Source organism: Chenopodium album, chromosome 20 (genome assembly GCF_948465745.1).
Source record: "Chenopodium album chromosome 20, dcCheAlbu1.1, whole genome shotgun sequence".
In the NCBI taxonomy this organism is placed as follows: Eukaryota; Viridiplantae; Streptophyta; class Magnoliopsida; order Caryophyllales; family Amaranthaceae; genus Chenopodium; species Chenopodium album.
In genome coordinates this window covers 15382711-15407246 of record NC_137853.1, presented here as the reverse complement: position 1 = coordinate 15407246, position 24536 = coordinate 15382711, and the positions used below count along the sequence as shown (strand labels likewise).

The window sequence follows — 24536 nt, the reverse complement described above, 5'->3', positions numbered from 1 at the left end:
ATCTCTATTAATCAAAAGTAATACCTAAGTCCTCTAACTAAAGTAGATAGGGAAGTAGGGTCGAATCCACAGGGAAACTGGTCTTTCTACTCCTAATTAATTAATTAATATAATCTAAATTATTAAGGTAACCAATTTGTTGTGTTTAATATGAAATTATACTGCGGAGATTAAGTTTAGGGAGAAAATCAATAATAAGAAGGCCTAGGGTCACAGGTTCACCAATAATTAATATTCCGGGATAAAACATAACAATCAACAATTAACATTGCACAAATAACATGATTAACAGGCTCTCGCAATTTATTAACCAACATAGATCTACCAGGCTCTCGCAATTTACTAGATCTAAGTTCCTATTGAAAATAGCCTTTAATATCGAATTAACATCTGCTCGATTTATCAATTCAATATTGCTAAACATTCACAATCAAATTACATCTGCTCGATTCATAATCTAATTGCAAAGAATTAAAACAATTCAATAAGAAATTATTAAGCAATATCAATAATCAATAATAACAAATTATCCCTTCATATTAATTATGGATCCCCATAAACCCTAGAATTAAACTACTCAGACATAATTAAATCTAAACTAAATAAAGCGATTAAAGAAAACATGATTAAAAGCAATATTAATAAAGCAAGTATTAAAATTAAGAATAGCAAAATTAAAGTAAAACAATACGAAGGATTTATTAAAGAAAAGTAGAACCAACAGTAATTATCAAAAGCTAAAGCAACTAATAAAAACCAAAGAATCCAAAGTTAAACATCAACTAAATTATTAATCTAAACTAATAAAAGTTGGAAACTAACTACGGAAGAACCAACTAAAACTAAAGACAAAGAGAAAATTAATTAAAAGCTGACCTCCCCCTTACGTAATACTACTACTCCTATTTATAACAAAACCCACCGACTTAACTACAAAACTTCAAGAAACTCGCCCGATCGGGCCCGCTTGCTTCACGCCAGCAAATCTGATAATGGGCCTTTCCTCACTTGGGCTTATAACTGAATTCGTCCATTATAATATTTTGGTCCGTCATACTTGTTTGAGCTCATGGTAGTAACTTGGGCCTTCATATTTAATTGAGCCCTTAATCACCGAGCCAAATTAATTAGCACGGCCTTGGGCTTAAAATATTTGGTCATAAAATACGGTCTGACTCCAATGCCTTTGTTGTGGCTCAATAAGCTCGGGAATTATCATAATTCTACAAATTCCTACAAAATAATACCAACTCTACAAAAACACTAGAAAACGTATATTAGTAATAAAAATAGCTCCGTAGAGCTCAAATAAGCACAAATATGACCGTGGGACGGGGAATAAAATATATATATAATAGACTCATCAATCATCTCTATTAATTGCTTGGGTTGCATCAATTAATGGAAAAGACAAGGTTAAATCTAGTTCATCGTCTAACACCTCGATTTCTTCTTTATCTTGCACAACTAAATTTGAAATATCATCAACCTTGTTCATTGAATTAGAGTCAACCACCTCCATCTTATGTGCTTTTGTTCTTCGTACGCTTGCATCTCAACCAAAATTTCTAATAATGTTTGTGTTACTTGTTGCAAATGTTGATTCACTCCCAACATTCTCTCCATATGAGTTATAAGCTCAATTTTGCACCACCCATATTGAAAAACAAATTGAAATAACAAAGAACACGTCCAATAGCAAGCAATCACATAATAGACTCAAAACTAACCCGTTTGAAAAAACGCTTCCAGTTTGATAGGAGACGTTGACAAAAAATTCTGAAAGTTTGTGTGAAAACTAGACAAAAAAACACCCATACTCAAAAAACGAATCGTTGAAAAAACTTTTGTAATGAATGAGATATAGCCACTTGAATATGACTCTCAAAACGGTACAAAGCTGACAAAAAAAAAGGGCTACCAAGATCTTGATGGATTGAAAAGTTCTTCAAAAACCTGGCTTCGATACCAATTTGATGTGTATTAAACCACAATAAGGGATACTAGCATTTAGAGCTAAACCTAATTCAACAAAGTTTTAATTTTCGACTAAAAAGAGAAGAAAAGCAACGTAAATTTTGATTATCTTTTCACAGAAAAACAGCGTTTTGAAATCAATTCTAACTCACAAAATCATATTTTCATAAACTTAATCAATCTCTCTATTCTCAATAACTAAAACAAATATTTAAAGGCATACAATCTTATGCCTGATTGGATAAACAAACCTAAAAGATAAAATAAATTCTAACACTCTAATAATATCTTATAAAAGATAAATATTATCCTAAGTAAATCATACGACTACAAAATAGAAAAATATTATGTTATAATAGTGAATTTATAACTATTATCATCTAGACTAGAAATTTGATGCTTGATTCGCATCACATAGAGAATGAGGAAGGAAGATGAATGTTCAAGAACTAGGCTTAGAGGTTAAAGATCTGATGGGAATTAGATTTTTTGATGATAGATGTTAGGTGAATTAAAAAAAGTTGTTGCGGATAATTTAATATTGGTGGGAATGATTAAATTAATGAAATTTGGTTAAGTTTGATGAAAGATGTTGCACATAATGTATAGTGTACAAAATAGCAAAAGTTGCACACAATGCGTAAATTTTATTTTGGTTTTTAGAGAGCCATAAGTGCGGGGGTGAGAATCGATCTCAGATCTCCTGTAGCCGGAAAGGAAGCTAACCACTTGAGCTATCCCTCACTCTCTCAAGGGTAGTTTATGTAACATGTATAGATAGATTATGAAAAGAGACTAAGGTAAAAGGAAAGTATAACGGGCGTGTTCGGAAAAATGTAGCTATAGACGTAGTTGTTAGCTGTGATGGGGGTTGTTAGCTGTATGTGTAGCTGTTAGCTGTGAAAATAAATAATTAAGTATGAGTGTTTGGTAAACTAGCTGTTAGCTGTAAAATTCTAAAAAAAATAGAAGAAAAATTCAACAGCTACCTAACTTTTCACAAAAGTTAATACTCATAATTTTTGGTAATGCAGCTACATTCAACAGCTACCTAGCTTTTTACAAAACTCTAGGTAGCTGTTGAATTTTTGAATTACCAAACACTAAACACTAAACACTAAATTCAAAAGCTACCTAGCTTTTCACAAAAGTTGCATAACCACTAAACTCTATCCCCACCACTACATTACCAAACACTTATAATTTTTTCTAAGTAGTGGTTTGAATAAATCAAACCACTAAAAGCTATCTAAAAGCTAATCAAAAGCTAGTGTCGAACACGCCCAACGATTATTAGAGGTGATTAAAAAACTGAACCGGGGCCATGCATAAATCTTGTGCCCAAACCCGTAAAATAGTAACGGGCTTACGGGGCCAAAATGGGCTTATCGGGCCAAAACGGGCTTTCATTTTTTTGGGTCAAACTTGGGTTTTGAACTAAAAAAATGCATTTTTAGCCTTACCCAAACCCGCACTTTTTCGGGCCGAATCGGGCCGGGTTTCGTAATAGTGAAACAGAAGGAGTGAGTTTCTTGTTTTCCAAGCTCCTATTATTCCTCTCTACCAATTTTCGGAAATTACATTTTGCCTCTCTACGACTACTACTTGTTTCTAGTTCCCTGTAGAAATTACATTTTGCCTCTCTACGACTCTACTCCATCATACTCTACAAATATTTTTCTCTCTCCTCTCCCCAAATCTTCACCTAATCCCTAATTTGTTTCTGGTGAGTAATTTAGCCGCTTAATTTCTTTTTCATCCTCAATTTCTCTTATTGATTGAGTATTCAGCCCAATTTTCGGAAAATTAGGGTTTTATACAGTGTAATTGAAATTGAATATTTTAGGTAATGGCGACTAACGAAGCTAAACCAGCTACTGAAGAAGCTAAGATGGATCTGTTTGAAGATGATGATGAATTCGAGGAGTTCGAAATCGATCTTGGTAACAATTTCGAAACAATTGTGTTCTTTATTTATTTTTAATAAATTATAATTTTGCTGTATTTTAATGCTACGAATTGTGGACTTTTTGATACAATCTAGCCAATTATTAATTTACTAGATTTTGATTTATGTTGATTTTTGTAAGTTATTGAATTTTAGGGTTTATGGCTGTTTCTTTGTTCCTGGCTCAGTATATGCATGTTTCTTAATTTCAATTAGATGGAAAATCTCTGTTGACTCTGCCCATTTATAATTGAAATGTTCAATTTTTAACTTACAGTACTCGATTCAAGATGCTCAATTTGTTCGAAGTGGAATATTGTTAATACCCTCTATTTCGCTAATTATTGTGATTTTTAAAACATTGCATTCAGTTTGAATTGTGCACCACCCTTTATTATGTATGATTCAACTTGTTGATACCTTGGAGATTTAATGAGTGGTGATCACCTTTTTTGGATTGATCACAAACTCCATTCCCGTTATTGGAGGACGGATGCATCATTTTGAAAAGATGATTTGGCTGATAGTTGAAAAGGCAACTGTTGAAAGGAGAGAAGTTGCCAAAATATATGAGGATTTCCTTCTATTTTGCAAGAAGATGGTTGCGCTAAGTAGGAAATTGAAAGCGTAATTCTTAGAACTCAATACCTTGTGCACATGTGACATGTACTTATACAGACGTATTTTGTGTAATGATCTGATTGAGAAACTAATGGCCTTAAATTGTGGATTATGGCTTGTCGTGTTTGTTAGTAATAGTGAATTGTCTGGGATTTGATTCTCCAAGTTATCCAAATATAGGATCATTTTGTGCTGATCCAGTCCAAACAAGGTGCAGCTTAGAAGAAGCATCGAGGAATAAGATGTTTAGAAATACTATACTAGACATGTTTGATAGACCAATTTTCTAGAGCAGTGCAAGTTAATTGAATGGTTTTAGATCAAATGGGGAAGCATTAGATTTGACAATTGTAGGTGAAATTGGCAAAATTAAGAGTTGGGATTTCTCTGGCTTGTATAAGGAGAGTATACCACATAGTATATTAGCTATTACCACAACAAACGGCCTTGGATATGTTGTGGTAGGTTGGCGACCCCCTCTCATGCTCTTTTCTTTGGGAGAGATTATATGTTGACCCCTTAAATAGGATGCAAACCTAAAAGCATACTTAGGGTTTTGAAACTAAGACACTCTACTCTAGCCATTGTATGATCACTTGTAGACCTGTCCGAGAAACCATTATCTATGAGAAGTGCGAGTCAATCGCGGAATCGCCAGGCTTAGTTGGGAAGTTGGAATATAAGGGTTTTGTGTTGGTTGTCTATAGAGTGTATTAGTATTCCAGCTAATTTTGACTTTCTACCACTGGTGGAATTAAGATATAATCAGCTGGGGACCTCTCTTTACATCTAAAGATGTAGCTAGAAGTTCTGCAGGGTGAAAATACAGTAAGTAGTAATAGCCCCTTTTGCCCTTTTCTCTTTGTTTTTTTACCATAATATCCTAATTTTTTGTAGACAGTTGCAGTGGTTAATTGTTAAAATGTCATGAGCTCTCTCTTCAATAATTAATGATGATGTTGTTTACACCTTGTGGCCTATGTTACATGGACTCGGGAACGGGTGTCGGACACGGACTCGTGTCCAAGTGCCCAATCTGGCAAGTTCCAAAATTTTAGGACACGGGGACTTTGTCCGATCTTTGGACAAGGGTACGGGGACATGTCAATACGTCACTTAAATTTCTATAAATAAATTATATATTACAAAAGCTATAAATTTTTCATTATGTCTACCCTTTTTTTTTATCTTAATTTTTCCTCAATAAATTCTCCTAATAAATGGCAATCTTCTTATCTCCATCTTCTCTATATCAATGGTGGTTTTCAAACAAGATATATTTTTCTTTCATGTTTCTTCTCTTTTTTCCTCTCCTCTCTTAATGTAAGTGTCCGAGTGAACAGTGAAGGGTCGGACACGTGTCATGTGTCCGTGTCCGTGAAGTGTTGTGTCGACACGGACACTTTGCAATATTAGCCGTGTCCGATTAACATAGCTTTGTGGCTACTGGGAATTGAGAAATGTGTCCCTGCTGACCTTGCCATAGAAAGTATTTTTGAGCAGCCTTCCATTTAAAAAGATTATTTATTTAAATATTTTAAAACCTTTTTTAGGGAGCCCATTAGGATAGGTTGTTATGTTGAGGTCTTCTGTCAACCTAAAGACAGAAAGAAATATAAGAAAAGTATTATTATTAAAGGTGCATTACCAAATTTGACTTGAGACCGGGAGTCGTTGGCCTTGTGATTCAAAGAATTACCTCCTCTGGCCTTGCATTCTGTGTGTTTTCTCGCACCCTTCAGTTCGTCTTCTTTACTTTCTTGCTTTGCTGTTTGGATGATTTAATGTTCCCCCATCCTTACGTTTTGAATTATTTTTATAAGACTGTTCTGTTTCCTCTTTTCTCAATTCCTTCATTTTTTTTTGTTTATTTAAAACTTAATTTGTATGCACATCTCTCCTCCTTGCTTCATAAGCTGAGCTCTTGATACTATTGGGGTGCAACTCATATCCTCAAAACTTTAGCCCTTTCTATTTTTTTACGGATGCAGTAAATATATGTGAGTACCTTTCATAAAGGAACTTTTTTTAAGGAGTATGTCACTAAGAATTATTAGTAGCTTTTCTTTATCACAGCATATCATACCTTCTTAGTATATATTTAATGTTTTCCAAGATTATGATCCAATAGTCAGAACTGGACCTGTTTCAGACTCATATCCTGAAGAAGTTTTAACATGGCTTCGGTTTTTAAGAATCTCCAATCAAAATTTTATCATCCACTCAGAGAATTTCGTTGTAGTTTATGGACCTTGTAGAGAAATTTAAGAAAGTATACATATTACTAAAATGGTTCGATAATTGAGTGAGTGGGAATAAGTATGTTGGATGATTATAAAGTTAAGGTAGTGCCAGGAACTCAGGAAGCTAGGTGTGCATCCATCACCAAAACGCCCGAGTCTATTTTACATGCTTTGAAGCTTTTACTCTTTTAGGACCTTATAGAACTTGATTTTGCAATGCAATGATGGATTCACTAATATTCGTCATTTATATTTTATATGTATAACATGCATTCTTTTTACCGTTATCTTTGGAGTAAATGTTTATATGCTGGTGCTGAGGCCACACACACAGAATTGGTAATTTGTTATTGGTGTTATTAAGAGTAATTAGTACTGCTGCAGCTGCAGTTAGACATTTCAGCAAGTAGAAGAGTGAGCTTTGCATTTGACCTGTGGATTTATACATACTTTTCTTTCACAAATATTACCTTATATTTTTATGTATTACTGCAGAGTGGGACAGCAAGGAAGAAGGCAAGGAGGTGACACAGCAGTGGGAAGACGACTGGGATGATGATGATGTCAACGATGACTTCTCTCTGCAACTTAGGAGGGAGCTTGAGAGTAATGTTGCTGAAAAGAAATGAATCAGTTGATGATGGCTGTTGGTTATTTCAATCCATGTACCATCTCTTTCAAAATTCAAGTTGAGGTGCCTTTTATCCCTGTGGTAGTTTTCAAAATACCTTAAACTTTTATTACGGGCAATGTGGAATTCTGTTAATGAAATTGGAGTGGCAGAAGATAGTTGATCATGATAATCTTGTAGTTTAGGAACATAAGCATGTAAACATCTATGGACCTTGTGATTAGTTGAACCTCTGTTTTCTTCACATATTTTTCGGCAATGTTTGGCTAGGCGATTAGCTTGCTTTTGCTTTTCAATATTGGTCCTTGACCATATGTTTCCAATAATATTGACTTCGTTTTTTTAATTGCACTATTTTGGACTTTCACTAGTAACACTTGTTTTTTGGCAACAACTATTCACACATTCCTTTTAACCATCTTTAAACTTATGCTTTCCAAATATGAAATTCTATTTTTTAATTTTACAGCAAAGTGTTTGTTTTATTTTCATGGTCAAACTGTTAAATTTTGACCTCAAATTCTCATAAATATATATATAAATCAAAATACATAGTTACTGCACTTCAAATACTGTTGGGTCATCTCATTGTTAAGTTTTATAATCAAACTAGATTAGTAATAGTGCAATGATGTTTAGTGTGAATACTTTAAGCAAAATAATCCTGCTAATTTGCATGCTAATTAGTTTATATACTGGACTTTCTATATTTAAAGACTAGGGAGAACCGTGTATCATTTTCCATGAAAATATTTAACATCAAACCAAACGGGGCCTAAAAGAAAAAGCTGCTCATGCCTCTAGCCGAGTACATCGGAACGTCTATATAGTCTGCCTCAAATGGGATTTATACAAGGAATTATTAGTTGTAGAGCTTGCACAATTGCGTACAGTTGCCATACAGAGACATCTTATATGTACAAAGTATCATCAGGTTAATACTTAATAGTCCTCATCCCAACCAAAAAATTTACAAGCCTGTAATTTAGAACTAGACATAATATAAGAGAAGTAAGAACAGAGCATGAAAATTATTACTATATACTTTTATCACAGCAATTGTTTATGAATTGAAAGTTAAGCCAACATACAAAACCGAACTGAAAGGGCTTTCATCTGCAACTTTCAATGTGGGAAAAAATACTCACACTTGTACTATTGTACCTAACACAAATCAACTGCGACATTGGTTGATGGAGCATTGCATTGCTTCCTGCTCTGCCTACAATCGAGACAACTCTAGGTGAAAGCTTGATGACAGTGCTGGGTCGACAAACCGGGCAGAATGGTGATTTGGTGAGCCAAACATCAACACACTGAACATGAAAGTAGTGGTGACAATTAGGCAGACTTCTGCAGTAATCACCAAGCTTGAAACTGTCGAAACAAACAGCACAATCAAGAATTGCAGTATCAGTAGCAGCAGCAGGAGTCCCTTTTTCTGCAACAGAATGTTTGCTGTACTCGAAACATGCCATTTTCTTAAGGTCTTGAAGAGTCATGCCTGTGCCCTTAATAATATGGACACCCTCAGCCCCAAAACCTCTGCTAAATGCTATGCCACAATACAAATTTGAATTATTATTATTATTTTTTTTTTTTTTTTTTTTGAAAACAATTTGAATTATTACTAATACTGCAATTCCCATAAATAACAAGAATACGTATATGATAATCTCCATTTACATAATCTCTTGTAAAAACAGGATTTACCAAAACTTTTCTGCTGAGGGGGCTCAAATATGATCATTCATGATGGTGATGATTATTATGATCTCTCCTTGTAAAATTTCGCCCAAAATTTGCTTGTTTATTTTTTTTTAAAAAATTTTATTTATTTATTTAATTATTTTTTTTTTATACCACGGACAGAAAAGTAGGCTGATTCCCAACAAACTCGAGATTACAAGATAAACAAGAAGAGAGTTTAGCTCACGATATGTAATCCATTATCTTGATAAAAAATTCCTACAAAATAAACCATCTCTACAAAAACACTAAAAACGTATATCAGTAATAAAAATGATTCCGTAGAGCTCAAATACTCATAAATATGACTGTGGGACGTGAAATAAAAATATATACAAGTATCTTCATCGCTGTAACGTCCCCTTAGCAAGCAACGTTCCTTGGTTCAACTAAGCACTCTCTCTTTGTGCCTTACTCCGAATTTACAATTAAGACTTTGTTTAGTTCAACTTATTTTTAATTATTTCAGAAAAAATTAGTTCAAATCAGATTAGGAAAAAAAAGTTCAGATCAGAAAATTTAGGTTCAAATGATCAGATCATCATTTTATATGCAATGTTTTATCATTAAGTATTTTTAATTTCGTAATAAAAAAAATGAATATGTCATCACTAAAATGCACATTATTACGATTCTAACAAGACCCCACTTGATATATTTTTTCTGTATGGATTATCGTACATTTAAGATCAAAGTTTGATCAAATCAAATCAGATCAAATCAGATTAGACCAAATCAGATCAAACAAGATCAAATCGGACCAGATCATATTGGACCAAATCTGATCATATCATATCAGATTAGTCAGACCAGATCAGCATATAAGCAAATAAAAAATAAGGTGAACTTAACAAGCCCTAAGTGTCATAGAAAATTGAGCACACAAGCTATCACCCAGTATGTCCGACCACTCATGTGAACCCTCGTACTTCCTAGCTCTTGATACACATTAGAGGACAAACTCAATCAAAACATTAAACTGATCGTTGAAGATTGAGATTGGTTCCTATCAATGAAAACACTTTTTCAGTTTTCGAGATTTCAAAATAGTTGAATTATGAAATTAGAATAATTATGAAATTGGCTCATGTTGCTAAATTTATCAACTGATTAAATAAGACGTCATGAATGTGTTAATTTTAAATAAAAATACAATTCATAAACTTTTGAAAATTTTCATTTCAATTTCGTTTTCTTTTGTTTCCAAAGAGGGAAAACGAGCTTAGTGAAAAACAAACTTGAAGCATGTTTGGTATGAGCTCTTTTTGGGTAAGAAACGGATTCAATTTAACTATTATTGTTACCAAGTGTTTGGTTAGAAGGTTTAGATAACAATTACCATTACCTAAGGGTAATAATTTTCACCGATTTGTTACCTCTCAAAAATCTATGGTAACAATTACAAATTACCCTTATCCTCCTCAAATAGAAAGGGGGTGCCGCTTAGCCCAGCAACGTGCTGGACCAGCACAACTATTTTAACAATATTAAATTAAAGTGTCGGTCCCTATCTTGTATTGGTTTGTAATTTGTACGTATAAATTTGTGTTCTTGTATGTATACAAGTGTGGCGCGAATTCCAAGACCGTTACAACCATTTCTCCCCGTTCCATTATGTAATTGAGCTAGATTTTAGTCATCAGAGACATAGATGATTTAGGATTTAGGGTTCTTCATTCTCCATCTTCTTTCTCTTTCAATCCCCATATCTTCATTCTTGAGCATTGTTAAGCTTCACCCTTTCATTCCCCATCTTCTTTGTCATTCAATCCCCATCTTCTTTAGGGGGCTCTATTTTGTTGTCCTTGTAATTGGTGGAGCAAGTGTGGGCCGATTGATTGAAGAAAAATTGGGGCAATTTGTTGTCTTTGTAAATGTGGAGCAAGTGAGCATCATGAAGAAATTGAAGAACAGAGCAATTGTGAGCAGATTGAAGAAGACAAGAGGATGAGAGTAATTGAGGCTAGAACAAAATTCGCGAAAATTAGGTATGTTCACTGACTCTATTGTTGGATTAGATTACATTTGATTCTTCGAATGTTGGTTATATGGAGTTCAACAAGTGTGTATATGGAGTATTTGTTGTCTTTGTAACTGGTGTTTATTTGTTTGGCTATAGAATTGTGTTAAAAAATGACAATATTAAACATGACCACTGACAATATGAGTTAGCTAGAATCAAACCTATTCGAATTGGCATTAATTGAACAAATGCCATTAAAATATGTTGGAAATTCTCTTTGTAGGAGGACTTTATAAACATACTTGGGTTGTTATGATGCATGGATTGTTAGGATGAAATTTTTAACATATACATGTTGTTTACTTTTGTGGCAGTGATGTTAAGCTCAGAAGATATTTGTGTATCATTTTCTCATAGTGAGGAAGGAGGTGTTATGGATTTGATAAACTTTGAGGAAGGGGAAGGGGCTGGTGATATTGGTCAATTAACTCCATATAAAGGTGGAGTGGGGATGGATAGTCATGGAGGTGATGGAGGTAATATGGTGGATATGAACATAATTAAAATAGACCCTCCCGAAGTGGGAATGGTTTTTGATACATGGGAAGAAATTGATATGTACTATAATGCTTTTGGCCAGCAGGAAGGGTTTGGTGTGGTACTTGGCCAAAGTGCATACAAGACTTTTAAAGATGGTCGGAAGGTTAAACGTGCTGTTACATGGAAATGTGAGTGTTCAGGTTTGCCAGACACCAGAAGGAGGGTTGGTGGGAAAAGATTGCCTAAGGAGTTAGAAGGGGAGCCGGTTGCAACAAAGAAGTCTAAAAAATGTGGTTGCGAAGCTGGGATGTATGCTAGTTTAAGGGATCATGGTAAGTGGGAGATAGTAAGAGTGGAGTTGAAGCATAAAGCCCATCAGGTATCACCTTCAAAATCAATGTTACTGACAAAGTATAGGTTGAAGGAGTTAGAAAAGATGCGGTATGTGAGGTGTAAACTTCATTTTGGAGACGATGTGGGGCTCCCCGCTGCTACTATGCACAAGTGGTTGGCCAGTGAGAGGAATGGGGTTGAGAATATGCCCTTTACTAAGAAGGATGTGAATAATTTGATGTCAAAGGAAAAGATGCTGAAAGTGAAGGATGGGGACAGCAATGCCATGATGAATTATTTCCTAATGATGCAAAAGTTTAATAAGAACTTCTACCACATTCATTGGTTGGATGTCAATGGGGTATTGCAAGATGTGTTTTGGGTTGATGCGCGTAGCAGAGCTGCATATGAGGATTTCGGGGATGTAGTGTGTTTTGATACTACTTTTTTGATGAATAAATACGACTTACCCTTTGCAAATATTGTTGGAGTAAACCACCATGGACAAACAATATTACTTGGATGCGCTCTTATATCCCACGAGGACATTGAAACCTTCACGTATGTATTATTTTGTTATGTTGTAAATTTGGCATTTTAGTATATTTTTAACATTCGTCTGAACTAACTTATACCCTGACTAAAATTGAGACGATGTTAATCTTATGCAGCTTGTGTAGCTTGTTTGTTGTTCTCATTATCTTTAAATTAATTGAACCATTTGTAATTTATGAAATGAGGTAACCATGTCAATATTTTATCCTATCTATCTAACCATTTAGTTGCTTGTTTATGATAAGTAATAATATTACACCGATGCCATATGAATGTATATTATTAAAAAAATAATTCGACACATTGAGAGTGACACTAAGTTTGTTGGTTGGAATATATGGTAAATTTTATTTATATGATTTTGTAACTGTTTTTTTTTTCCATCTCTTATATATGCATATATGTCAACATTTAGCATTTTATTATTTATGGTTTATATCTGAACAGGTGGTTTTTCAACACTTGGTTAGATGTTGTTGGTGGTAAACCTCCCGTTGCTATCTTGACAGATCAAGATCCTGCTATGCGCAAAGCTTTGAAAGCAGTTATGCCTCAAACAAGGCATAGGTGGTGTTTGTGGCACATCACAGAGAAATTTGGGACCAAACTAGGCAAGTGTCCAGGGTATCACGATTTCAAGGATGAGTTGAAAAGTATTATTTACAATAGTCTATTTTTAGAGGAGTTTGAACTGAGGTGGAAGGAGTTTATTGTCAAATATAAACTGGAGAGCAACCCTTGGCTAGCTGGTTTGTATTTAGAGAGAGAAATGTGGATTCCAGCTGCGATGAAACATTTATTTTGGGCTGGAATGAGGACGACCCAGAGGTCTGAAAGCATTCACAATTTTTTTGATGAATTTTTTGATAAAAGCACAGGACTCTGTGATTTTGCGGAGAAGTATATTGCTGCAATGGAACAACGTATCCAATCAGAAAGGTTGTCAGATGCTAATTCGGCTGTTTACCTTCGTGGATTAGTTACTGATTTTAGGATTGAGGAGATCTTCAGGAATTTATACACAGATGCAAAGTTTATGGAGGTGCAAAGGGAGTGTAAGCGGATGATGTATTACAACAGCAGCAGCATGAGAGAGATATCACATGGTTACTTTGAACACTTGATAGTTGCCAGAGTTTATGTGTGGAGTGAATTTGATAAGAAGGAAAAACCGATTGCCAAGTTCCGTACTTATCGTGTCCTATTTTTTATTGAAAACAAAAGTGTTGAATGTGAATGCAAGTTATTTGAATGTAGTGGGATTTTATGTAGACATTGCATCAAGGTGTTAGAAATGCAACAAATTTTTGATGTGCCTAGTATGTATATATTGGATAGGTGGAGGAAAGATATTTATCGAAAGCATACTAGGGTGAAAGTTGCGTTTCATGATCCAACAAAAACCGCTGACTTGGTTCGCTATGACAAGATGATGGTTGTCTTTGAACCTATTTCCAATCTAGCAAGTGACAATGATGAAACAATGATGATGGTTATTGAGGGTCTCAAAGAACTGGAGATGAAAGTGAAGGAGAAAACTACTCCCGCCCTTCCTATAAGTAGTGTTGGGGAGACCGGGTTTACATCCACTCCTCCTAGTGTGACGAGGAGGGCTTTAACATTTGAAACTCCTGCATCAGTTGGTAAGAGTGGGGTTCAAGGTGTTGTTGTTCCTGGTGGACCGATTCAGCAACTTGGATGTCAAGATACTGTTGGGTCAATCAAGGATCCTCCTAGCAAAAGGGGTGCAGGTACCATTCGGTGTACTAGATATATGACAACATTTGAGGAGGTGACAAGGCAGAAGGAGTTGCGCAAGAAAAAATATGAAGAAAAAAAGGCTCGTGAAGAAAGAGCAAAACAAAGGGCCATTGACAAACAGAAGAGCGATGAGTGTCTGATTGTTACTTCAATTGAAAATAGTCGTATACAGGTACACTTTAGTAGTTAATAATTCTACAATTAACTTCCCATTGCTGTTAGTTATGTCAATTACAATATTCTGATGTACACTTTATTTGACCAGGTTAGTGAAGACACTGTTGGGAATGAATCCTACTTAAGGATGGGTGAAATGCATATGGTAAGCTATCTCTTTATAAGTTGTTGGGATTGTTACAGATAAGTTTTTCTTAGGCTTTCATTTAACTGTTGCAGGCTTCTCTGTAACAACATGTAGCTGCAGACATGTTGGTTGTACATGAAGAGTTTGTTGAAAGAAATTATTTAAATAACGAGGACATTATGTCTGCAGAAGACGAGTTCATACAGAGAAATGGTGTGTAGTGGGGCTGAACTTAGAAAACCACAAACAGCCTAGTATTGTGTATGTTATCTGTAGTTGTCCCCATTTGAATGTTAATGGTATTTGTAGTCAGTGTAGAGGTTTTAGCTGTGTTGAATTTTAATTGTGAATTAACAATACTGTAAGAATTAATTGCATCAGATCATTGTAGTGCAGGGTCCAGGGTGATTGCAAAGGACAATTTTAAGGATCACTATTGCAAATTTTCATTAGGGTCATTGCAAATTTTCATTATGATTTTGACAATATATCTTAAAATTTAGATAATTTTTTAAAACATTATGACAATATGTTATATAATTAAGACATAAAGGAAATTCTTGGATTGATTTGTCAATTTCAAAGTAAATGAGAGAATATGGACCAAACCAACAATTACTATATACTGGTCATCCCTACCCACAATGCAAATGGCCATCAAGATCAACATAATCTAAACCTTAAATGGATCTAATTACCCAAAAAATTGCTCAAAATTAAATATTTTGAGCAATATTGTGTCACTGTTCCACAGTGACAATTACTACTAATTCAACATCCTTATAATTCAGTACATCCTTATCATAGGATACTGTTATGATGACATTTACATTGTCAAAATTTATTCGAGTTTTACAATTCAGGGTTTAAGCTAACACAGGGTTTAGGGGTTTGGGGTATTGTGTTGTGTTTCGGGCTAATACGAATTTCAAGGGGATAGATATTGTTATTATGACAAATACACTGTCATAATTCAATTGAGTTTTACAATTTAGGGTTTATGGTTAATAGACGGGTTAGAGGGCTATATATGTATTGTCATTTATTATTGTATTGATGTCGTATTTTTATTTCTTAATGCCAGACGTAACCATCAAGGACATAAAGTATTATTGGCAATCATTTAATCCACTATCATTATTGGCAATTATTATCAAAGGACTTAATTTGAGTTTGAATGACATTGTTAATAGTTTGAAACTATGTTTAGATTATTAGATTATTTTGATCTTAAACTATACCTGAATAAGTATTGATTTATTACAAGGGATTCAATAAAGATTCAATAAAGATTTAATAGTTCAGCTGAGTTCAGTTCAGTTCAATTCAGTTCAGTTCAGTTCATCTCCTAATTTCCTTCTCTTATAAAATATTCAATTCAGTTCAGTTCAGCTGAGTTCCAGTTGAGTTTAGTTCAGTTCAGTTCAGCTGAGTTCAGTTCAGTTCAGTTCAACTGAGTTCAGTTCAGTTCAGTGCAGTTTAGTTCAGTCCATGAGAACAGGCCCTTAGTGTACCTTAACCATATTTTCACATTAGTCTACATAATGACAATGAGTACAAATCCAATGCCATTATTGTCAGTTGTACCTATTAGGTCAAGGATACTGTTATATTGCCATATACACTATCATATATAAACTTAGTTCTACAATTTAGGGATTAGGGTTAATAGAGGGTTTAGTTCTATAATTTTCATACTTTCATTAATTGTCAAACTTTCATTATTGGGCAAGTATTATCATTTTGTATTTATGATACTTCCATTATTGGCAATTATTATCAACGTTATAATTTTAGTATTTATGATATTTCCATTATTGGCAATTATTATCAACGTTATAATTACATACTTAGGGTCTGTCCTCTTACGTTGAAATTCAGTTCAGTTCAGCTAAGTTCAGTTCAGTTCAGTTCAGCTCAATTCAGCTCAATTCAGTTCAGTTCAGTTCAGTTCAGTTCAGCTAAGTTCAGTTCAGTTCAGTTCAGCTCAATTCAGCTCAATTCAGTTCAGTTCAGTTCAGTTCAGTTCACTTCAATTCAGTTCAGCTCCTAATTTCCTTCTCTTATAAAATATTCATTTCAGTTGAGTTCAGTTCAGTTCAGCTGAGTTCAGCTCAGTTCAGTTTAGTTCAGTTTAGTTCAGTTCAGTTCAGTTCAGCTCAGCTGAGTTCAGTTCAGTTCAGTTCAGTCAATGAGAACAGACCCTTAGTGTAACTTAACCATATTTTCACATTAGTCTACATAATGACAATGACTACAAATCCAATGCCATTATTGTCAGTTGTACCTATTAGGTCAAGGATACTGTTATATTGCCATATACACTGTCATATATATACTTAGTTCTACAATTTAGGGATTAGGGTTAATAGAGGGTTTAGTTCTATAATTTTCATACTTTCATTAATTATCAAACTTTCATTATTGGGCAAGTATTATCATTTTGTATTTATGATACTTCCATTATTGGCAATTATTATCAACGTTATAATTTTATTACTCTTACGTTGAAATTCAGTTCAGTTCAGTTCAATTCAGCTCAGCTGAATTCAGTCAATGAGAACAGGCCCTTACTTGGTAGTTTGTAAAGATCTTAAAACTATGGTTAATAATATTGAATTATAAGGGATCCGATAAGAATTCATAATTTGGATTCAATTACGAATACATAATTCTGTAAGAGATACAATTAGATTTAAGGATTTCTTCTTTAAACGATTATTAATTTACCTTAAGTTAAGTTCAATTCAGGTCCAATCAACTTATAACTATGAATTAGATTCCAAAACAATTAGATTTGATTTAACTTAACCCAATTCTATTGAAATATTTTGATTGATAAGTATTACATTAGGTAAAACAATATAAAATCCATAACATTATCAAAGGGTTCTTTTGGCTCTTTTCAGTAGTACTTTTATTTGCATATAGTTATTGCCCAAGAAAAATCTGTTATTAAGGAAGACAATACTGTTATTATAGGATTAGAAACTGTTTTACTAGTGCAACTGAGAGAATTTGCCATTAATCTACTCTTATTAGTTTATCAAGTACTGTTATTTAAATAAATAAATAAAAAAATACTTATATTAATTTATTTATTAGGAATATATCTCACAATTAATATCCTTGTTTTAAAGCACCATTTATAGAGGAAGTATAAGTTATTTTCATAAGTGATTTATTTGTTGTCAGTTTGTAATGACGTACTGTCATTGGATTTATCGGATTTATCTACTGTGGGTACATTTACTTGGTTCCTTTTGTGGCTGAGTGATTGTTATTGGTCAATTTTGGATCATTCGGATTGGTGACATGGACGCGGATTAGGAATTGATGACCTCAAATTCGAATGAGGTATGGGATTGATGACGTGGGCAATTGTTTATATGATTTGTCTTACAAGTTTGTTGAGTTTTAGTCAGTTGTAATAATTGAAGTTTAATAATTGAAGTTAAATAATGGGTTTTGACTTATTTAAATAATTCAAGTTACAAAATAAATGGGTTTGTGACATAGAATTTGATTTTACATAAATGGGTCTTCCTCCTGATCTATCATTTGTTGGGGTTGTTATGTCAGATATTAGTTCTATACTGTCATTTTTAGTTCTATACTGTCATTTTGTGAACAACATTGTGGGATATTAGTTAGGGTTGTTTGCCTCCTCCAATTCAACAACCCCAACTGTTACCTAATTTTTGATATTACAGATCAATGCAATTTGGTTAATTTTAGCTCCGTATCTGCACTTCCTAAAATAGTAAGGGAATGTTACTTCCTAAAATAGTAATGCAATGTCACTTCCTAAAATAGTAAGGGAATATAATTAATACAGCGATAATTGTCCAAACCCCCAAAATATTAGTTCCGTATCTGCACTTCCTAAAATAGCAAGGGAATGTTACTTCCTAAAATAGTAATGCAATGTCACTTCCTAAAATGGTAAGGGAATATAATTAATACACCGATAATTGTCCAAAATATTAGTTCCGTGTCACAAAATAGTACTCTATGTATTCTCCTTGAACTACAAATATGCTCATACTAAGAGCATGTGAAGGATCAATGTTGCAGCAACAAAATAGTACTCCATCAACTACAAATGTGAAAGCATAATAGTGTTCCCATCTTCCCTACAACTATAGGCAGTAGTCCTTAATCAACTCTTGCACATTCGGCCTAGCTTCATTGAATTCTGACATCACATCTTCACACAACAGCCATGCTCTCTCATGTGCCATGTCCCTAACCTGGTTATACTATTAAGAATCAGAGCTGGTATTTGGTATCTAAATCAATAAGCAATTAGTACATCATATGCTGACCTCTGGCATTTCGGTCAAAAAGGTCTGCGCATTTCTCTTAATAGCCATCAACATATGTATTCCACAGCTATGGCTGCATGCATATAAATTATAATTTATAAGATAATTAGTACACAATTAAGAAGAACCATGAAGTGAGAATAACAATCGAGCCAACCCGAACTTACATATCTTGTTGTCGTGGCATTGGTAGAACGCGCCGTGGCCAATTGGTGACTATGTGTGTGTTCTGAGGGAACAGGACACAAGGCAGCCACTATGGAGTGTGGTATGAGTGCTGTGATAGCTGTTCTGTTAGTGGCAGCAGTAGAAGACAAATGTAATTAATTGTAAGGGTCCTTTGTGAGAGGGGAAGCTGAGTATAAATAGAATAGCAATGTAATTGGATGGCATGTCATGTGTGTTATTCATACTTAGAGTAATCTTAGTAGTAGTATTCTCCAAGGCTTAACCTTTAGCTATAGACTTGTAGCCGTTATTTTCCATCATCAGTAATCAAACAATCTCAAGCTTTCCTCTCTTCACTCTTCTATTCCATTATTATTATTCCAGTTTACAGCAAGCTTACTTAGTCTATAGCAAGGACTTGAGATTGCTTTTATGTTTGATTTAACTAATCTTCCATCTCTAAGTTAACTTACATGCCCACTTCCTTTCAGCCTATGAGCCTTTTGTTTCTGCAAGACTTTTTCCTCTGATTTAAACCCTATATTCTCACAAATCTGACACAGTATACAATTCTGCCATCAGATCATACTTAAGAGAGGTTAATTTGATCCTCTTAACACCTCTTCAATTTTCAACCATATGGCTAATTACTTTCCAAATGCAAAAAAAAGTTCCAAACTTGTTTTGAATAACCAATTTTCTAATTGCCTTTTGCACTTTTTTTTTAAAGAGAGATTACTTAATAGGTAGCTTGACAGACAAGATTACTTACCCCAAGTTTGCCATAATCATGACTTGGCAACCGGTCTTCCTTTTCTGCTTTCTTCAGCTCATCGGTGGTCCACACTTTAATGCGTGGGAACACATCCCATTGTACTGGAACCCTTTGGAGTCGATCCAAGTACAAGATCTGCATTTGAAAAACATGCATCAAAATCACCATGTATAATTGTCTAAAAATAATGTCTAATTTGAGTTGATTAATTTTTGGGTTTAAAAAAAAAAAAAAATTTACAAAGCTTAAACATACCGCCAAAAAATATGTACATCCACCAAGACAAGGAGCCCATCCTTCTGCGTAGAACCTCTTACTGAAACCACGTAGAGCGTGGACCAACTCATCCAACACTATTGAACACCAGTCATAGTTCTTCGTTTTCAGAGTAGCTACGGCTACTGGGTGCATATGCTTCTTGCTCACTCTATGGCAGGATGTTGCACAGAGAATGTTAAGCAACAACACCACAAAAAGTTGCTTGAACTCTTCCACATCATCATCTACTAAAGGGGCTTCAACTGCTTTAAGTAGAGTTGACCTATAAATTCCAGAAGTGCCTTGCCCCATAGCTGTGCCGTACTTGTCATACAAATAGGCTTCTAAAGCCTTATCAACACATTTCCTTGGCAGAGTCTTTTTCCCCATCGGAAGGCCAAGAACCCACCGCACTTGAACTGGGTTCAACCGAATTTCTTTTCCATCGACGGTCACCAAAGTTTGATTCTTGACATCTATTCTGGTGGCAATCCAATATGACAAGTGTCGAGGGAGAATTTTCCCAGCACAATACAACAGCTTCCCAAACCCCATCTTAGTCACAATGCGCCTCTTCTTATGGTCAAAGGTAGCAAAAACCCTCCCTAAAGTCTCCATAGCACAATTCACATTCGACATAGCCTTCAAAATGGAAAAACACGACAAAATCAGCAACTTCAACGATTGAAATGAGAAGCAAGACATAAATTTACTATTTGGAGAGAGCATCTAAGCATATAATGTCAACAAAGTTTATGTATACCTAGGAAACTAGGATGCATGTATCATGACTATTATATTTTTATTTAATTACAACTAATTATAACTAGGAAACTAGGATGCATGTATCATGACTATCTTAACTGCACTTGCTAATTCTAACTGTAAAAAAACACGTGAAAAGTATTTTCTTCTCCACTAAATCAGTTGCCACAACAAAAGCTCAAACAATCAAGAGAGAATTTTCATTCTGACATGGGGAGTTCTGAAGAGCAGGAACTCCACATCACAGGTATTGCCAATTTTTCTCAGTTAATTACTCCAAGTAGATCTAAATATTATTGCACAAGCATAATCTTCAGATTAAAGAATGCATTCAACAAATGGTATGTGCTCCGAAAATCAAAATATTGTATCTGTATATCAATTTGTGTGTGTGATATGATACAGATTACTACAAATTAAAAAAAAAAAAAAAAAAAAAAAAAAAAAAAAAAAAAAAAAACAAGAAAAAAAAGGATCACTGCTCAGAACCTTCTAAAAAGCAAATTAAACTTTAATATAGTAAATTAACTTCAATTCACCTTCTTGTGCTCGTAAAAGGTTGCTATTACTTTGCCGGCCTCTTTTATTTGTCCTCCAACACTTTTTGAATTATCCTATTAGAATAAACAAAAGTTTAAGAAATAGTTAGCGTCCATGAGAATATATGCCTATAAAAAAAACCTACCAACTAAAACTACCACTCACCACATACACAGAAGGATCAAGTGCCGTTGTACCAAGATAGGATTTCTTGGATTTCTTTCCAGCTATCCGACGATTGGAATTCAGGCTTGCTTCCTACACATATCAACCATGTAATGTTGCTTTGTATAATGTTGCATTATAAAGTACAACAAGCAATATTAAAGTACAAATTATCCATACACTTTCATCGTCGTTGTCGGCCACTATTCCCTTTAACTTTTGCTTCTCCATGCCTTTTTCCTTTTCCTTCGCCTTCTGCTTTAACTCCTTTTCTTTTGCCTTTGCCTTTGCCTTTGCCTTTTCCTTTTCCTTTTTGTGAAGGGCAACAACTTCAGTCATCATGCTTTCTGAATCTGCACTCCAACTAGACACCGATTCTGAACCTGAATTGGGAATGAAGTCAGCATCAGATTCTGATGTCGAAGGTTCCTTGTCTTGCGTAGAAGGTTCTGGTGGCTTTTTTGATTTTCTACTACCTGCATGCATAATCATAGCACAATAACATAAGTACAAGCCACAATTTAGGAACCTAAGACTTGTACACACAATGATCTAGAAACACACATAACCTACACACAATGATCTAGAAACACACATAAACTTTGGTTTCCTCCCTAAGTAAATCTAAAATAAGAGGCAAAAAGCACTTAGTATTCCATGAGAATAGGATTTAGGAATACAAAAGACAAATCTACTCTCCTACACTTAAAGTAATGCCTTAAACAATGAAAAGTTGAAGACGATGACTAAAAATCTCGGTCGCTAAGTCCTCATTTTCTGCAACCTCTTCACCTGATGTTGGTTCAGACTGAGGGTCAGTAATTGGCTCCTCCATCATTCAAAATAAACTATTGTTTTTCTACTTAAGATGAGGACACTTTGGAACAATAGGATGAAGAAGCCAAATTCTATAAGCCAAAATCATTTTTCATATCTCAAGGATAGTAGTAAGCTTTCATTTTAAAAATATAAAAGTAGAAAACTTGGTCAATTTATCACCAAATATCAATATCTTATCTTTATTCTATTGAGGAGGTGTGGAGAGAACCAAAGAATTTATAAAAAGTTTAGAAAATTTGAAGGAGCTTGAAAATTAGGTTGCTTAATTGCTTTGCACTTGTTCATGAAATGTCAAAAGATCTTTCTTTTTCATAAATCTGTCAACAAACTTAAAATTAGCAAAGATAATGGCCAACAATGATCATATCAAACAAAAGAAGAAGTCTTAAAATTGAAAATCATAGTTTTCCATGCTGCAGTAATTGCCTAACTATATTTTATGTTTTATGTAATTCCATGGGAGGCTACTTTGTTTATTCCTCAAAGGGTTAATAAGGTGCAAGATAAAGAGTAGCAGGGCTCTTTCTCAAACTTAAAGTGTAACTCACTGACTGTCCCATAAATATATAAAATTTGGAGGGAGTATATGTTTAGTGTCTTGTCAGTTACTCTAATATTATTATACTTTGGTACTTTCCCTGATTTAATCCAACATTATTATCTCCATAATTTCTCAAAAAATAACCTCAACTAAAATAGTCTACAGTTACATTGTAAATACAATTATACCACAGCCAACAAATTGGATGAGGCCCCTCAAATTCATTCTTGTCACATAGAATAAAAAGCATAAACAATCAATACATGTAGCAAGAAACAGATGACATACTCTAAATGAGGAGGAAATGGATAATTGATGCCAAGCTTTTCAGCAATTGGCTCAGCTGTATGGGTGCTAAGTTTAATGGGTGCAAGGACAAGACATTCATAAAAATTATTCTGGGCCTCATATGATCTCCAAAGCATTTATAACCATATATTTCACATTAAATTATTTATCATATGTTCCCACTTTGATTTCACTTAAATACGTATTTCACATTAAATTATTTATCATATGTTCCCCAGTTCACTCCTATTGCAGCTTCTCCACCTTTTGAAATCATCACTGTTGTTATTAGTGTTACCAAACACACTAACACTGCTTGTTTCTTCCAGATTTTCATCATTTTGAGTTGCAATTCAAGTTAATGACTGTACTGTACAAGTTATACAGTGATATAGTGTACATCACAATTTTTTGAGTGTTTTCCCTCTTTTTCTAACCAGTCCACACTAGAAATCTTTTATTAGTGGAGCAGCAAGATAGTGTGTCTTAGATTAATAATCAAAGCATTTCATAAACACTAGGTAAAATTATGATTCTGTGAATTTAATTCATAGATTACAAACATTCAGTTCATATACTACAAGCATATAATTTGTATAGTTCAATATATAAGAACAATTTATATAAAATAAGCATGTAGTTTAAACCACCCCCGCACCCTAAAAAACAGAGCAAATACACACCCATGCACCACCCATCACCTTCCCAAAATGCAAGCAGCCAAAATTCGAGAATATAAACTTCAGAGTATAATTCAACTAATTCAGAGTATAATTCAACTAATTCGGAGTATAATTCAACTAATTAAAACTAAAATTCGACTAAACCCTTAACCCCCAAAAACCCTAAACCGCAAAATCCCTAAATCAATCCGCATAACTTTAACAAAATTCAAAATTTATCAACCCTAATCAACAAATAATCAACAAATTCGCAAGTCAAAAAACACGAAGAACATTCACTCTACAGTTTACCCTAGAAATAAACACCAAAATTCGCACAAAAATAGTACAAAACTGCCCAAATTCTGAATTGAAAGTGAAGAACTAACCTTCACGCCGCTTCATTATAGAAAGAGTTATCCACTTTGGCCGGAGAATCGAATTCAAGAGGGGGCTTAGCTTAGAGAAGAGCGGGTTAGCGAAGGAAGAAGACCAAGAAGAACACACAGTTGGAGGAAGCCGCGAAAATGGAAAACTAAAGGGGAATGAGTAACGGGAAACGGGAGTAAAGGTTTTTATAT

At 34.2% G+C, this 24536-nt stretch overlaps 3 protein-coding genes across 4 annotated transcripts; 2 read left to right on the top strand and 1 right to left on the bottom strand.

Annotated features, from left to right (window-relative positions):
• Positions 1-3547: 3547 nt before the first annotated feature.
• On the top strand, positions 3548-7666 carry LOC145598213 (protein DELETION OF SUV3 SUPPRESSOR 1(I)-like). Its single transcript, XM_081654535.1, has 3 exons — positions 3548-3703; positions 3824-3920; positions 7285-7666. Exons 2-3 carry the CDS (start codon positions 3827-3829, stop codon positions 7416-7418), a joined length of 228 nt encoding a protein of 75 aa, XP_081510661.1. The 5' UTR covers positions 3548-3703; positions 3824-3826; the 3' UTR covers positions 7419-7666.
• Positions 7667-11484: 3818 nt separating this feature from the next.
• On the top strand, positions 11485-14729 carry LOC145596856 (protein FAR1-RELATED SEQUENCE 6-like). Its single transcript, XM_081653048.1, has 4 exons — positions 11485-12566; positions 13008-14493; positions 14587-14643; positions 14718-14729. The coding sequence occupies exons 1-4, from the start codon at positions 11485-11487 to the stop codon at positions 14727-14729; spliced, it is 2637 nt and encodes an 878-aa protein (XP_081509174.1).
• A 3870-nt stretch (positions 14730-18599) lies between these two features.
• Positions 18600-24508, bottom strand: LOC145598660 (uncharacterized). Of its 2 annotated transcripts, none has more exons than XM_081655042.1 (9): positions 24345-24508; positions 21805-22100; positions 21625-21717; positions 21459-21533; positions 20152-20796; positions 19894-20031; positions 19121-19230; positions 18954-19026; positions 18600-18878 (listed from the first exon to the last, which is right to left on the bottom strand). In XM_081655042.1, the coding sequence occupies exons 1-7, from the start codon at positions 24358-24360 to the stop codon at positions 19210-19212; spliced, it is 1284 nt and encodes a 427-aa protein (XP_081511168.1). In that variant the 5' UTR covers positions 24361-24508; the 3' UTR covers positions 18600-18878; positions 18954-19026; positions 19121-19209. The 2 variants fall into 2 exon arrangements, with proteins under 2 accessions (XP_081511168.1, XP_081511166.1); XM_081655040.1 differs by having other exon boundaries at positions 19121-19244; positions 24345-24506.
• Positions 24509-24536: the final 28 nt, after the last annotated feature.

Excerpts from the sequence above, each read along its gene's own strand:
- LOC145598660 (XM_081655040.1), bottom strand. Across the intron at positions 21,718-21,804 it reads CCGACAACGACGATGAAAGT|GAAGCAAGCCTGAATTCCAA; the intron begins GTATGGATAATT and ends TGATATGTGTAG. Across the intron at positions 20,032-20,151 it reads GATGTACATATTTTTTGGCG|ATCTTGTACTTGGATCGACT; the intron begins GTATGTTTAAGC and ends TTTCAAATGCAG.
- LOC145596856 (XM_081653048.1), top strand. The coding sequence starts at position 11,485 with ATGTTGTTTACTTTTGTGGCAGTGATGTTAAGCTCAGAAGATATTTGT. Across the intron at positions 12,567-13,007 it reads GAGGACATTGAAACCTTCAC|GTGGTTTTTCAACACTTGGT; the intron begins GTATGTATTATT and ends ATATCTGAACAG. Across the intron at positions 14,494-14,586 it reads TTGAAAATAGTCGTATACAG|GTTAGTGAAGACACTGTTGG; the intron begins GTACACTTTAGT and ends TTATTTGACCAG.
- LOC145598213 (XM_081654535.1), top strand. The coding sequence starts at position 3,827 with ATGGCGACTAACGAAGCTAAACCAGCTACTGAAGAAGCTAAGATGGAT. Across the intron at positions 3,921-7,284 it reads GGAGTTCGAAATCGATCTTG|AGTGGGACAGCAAGGAAGAA; the intron begins GTAACAATTTCG and ends GTATTACTGCAG.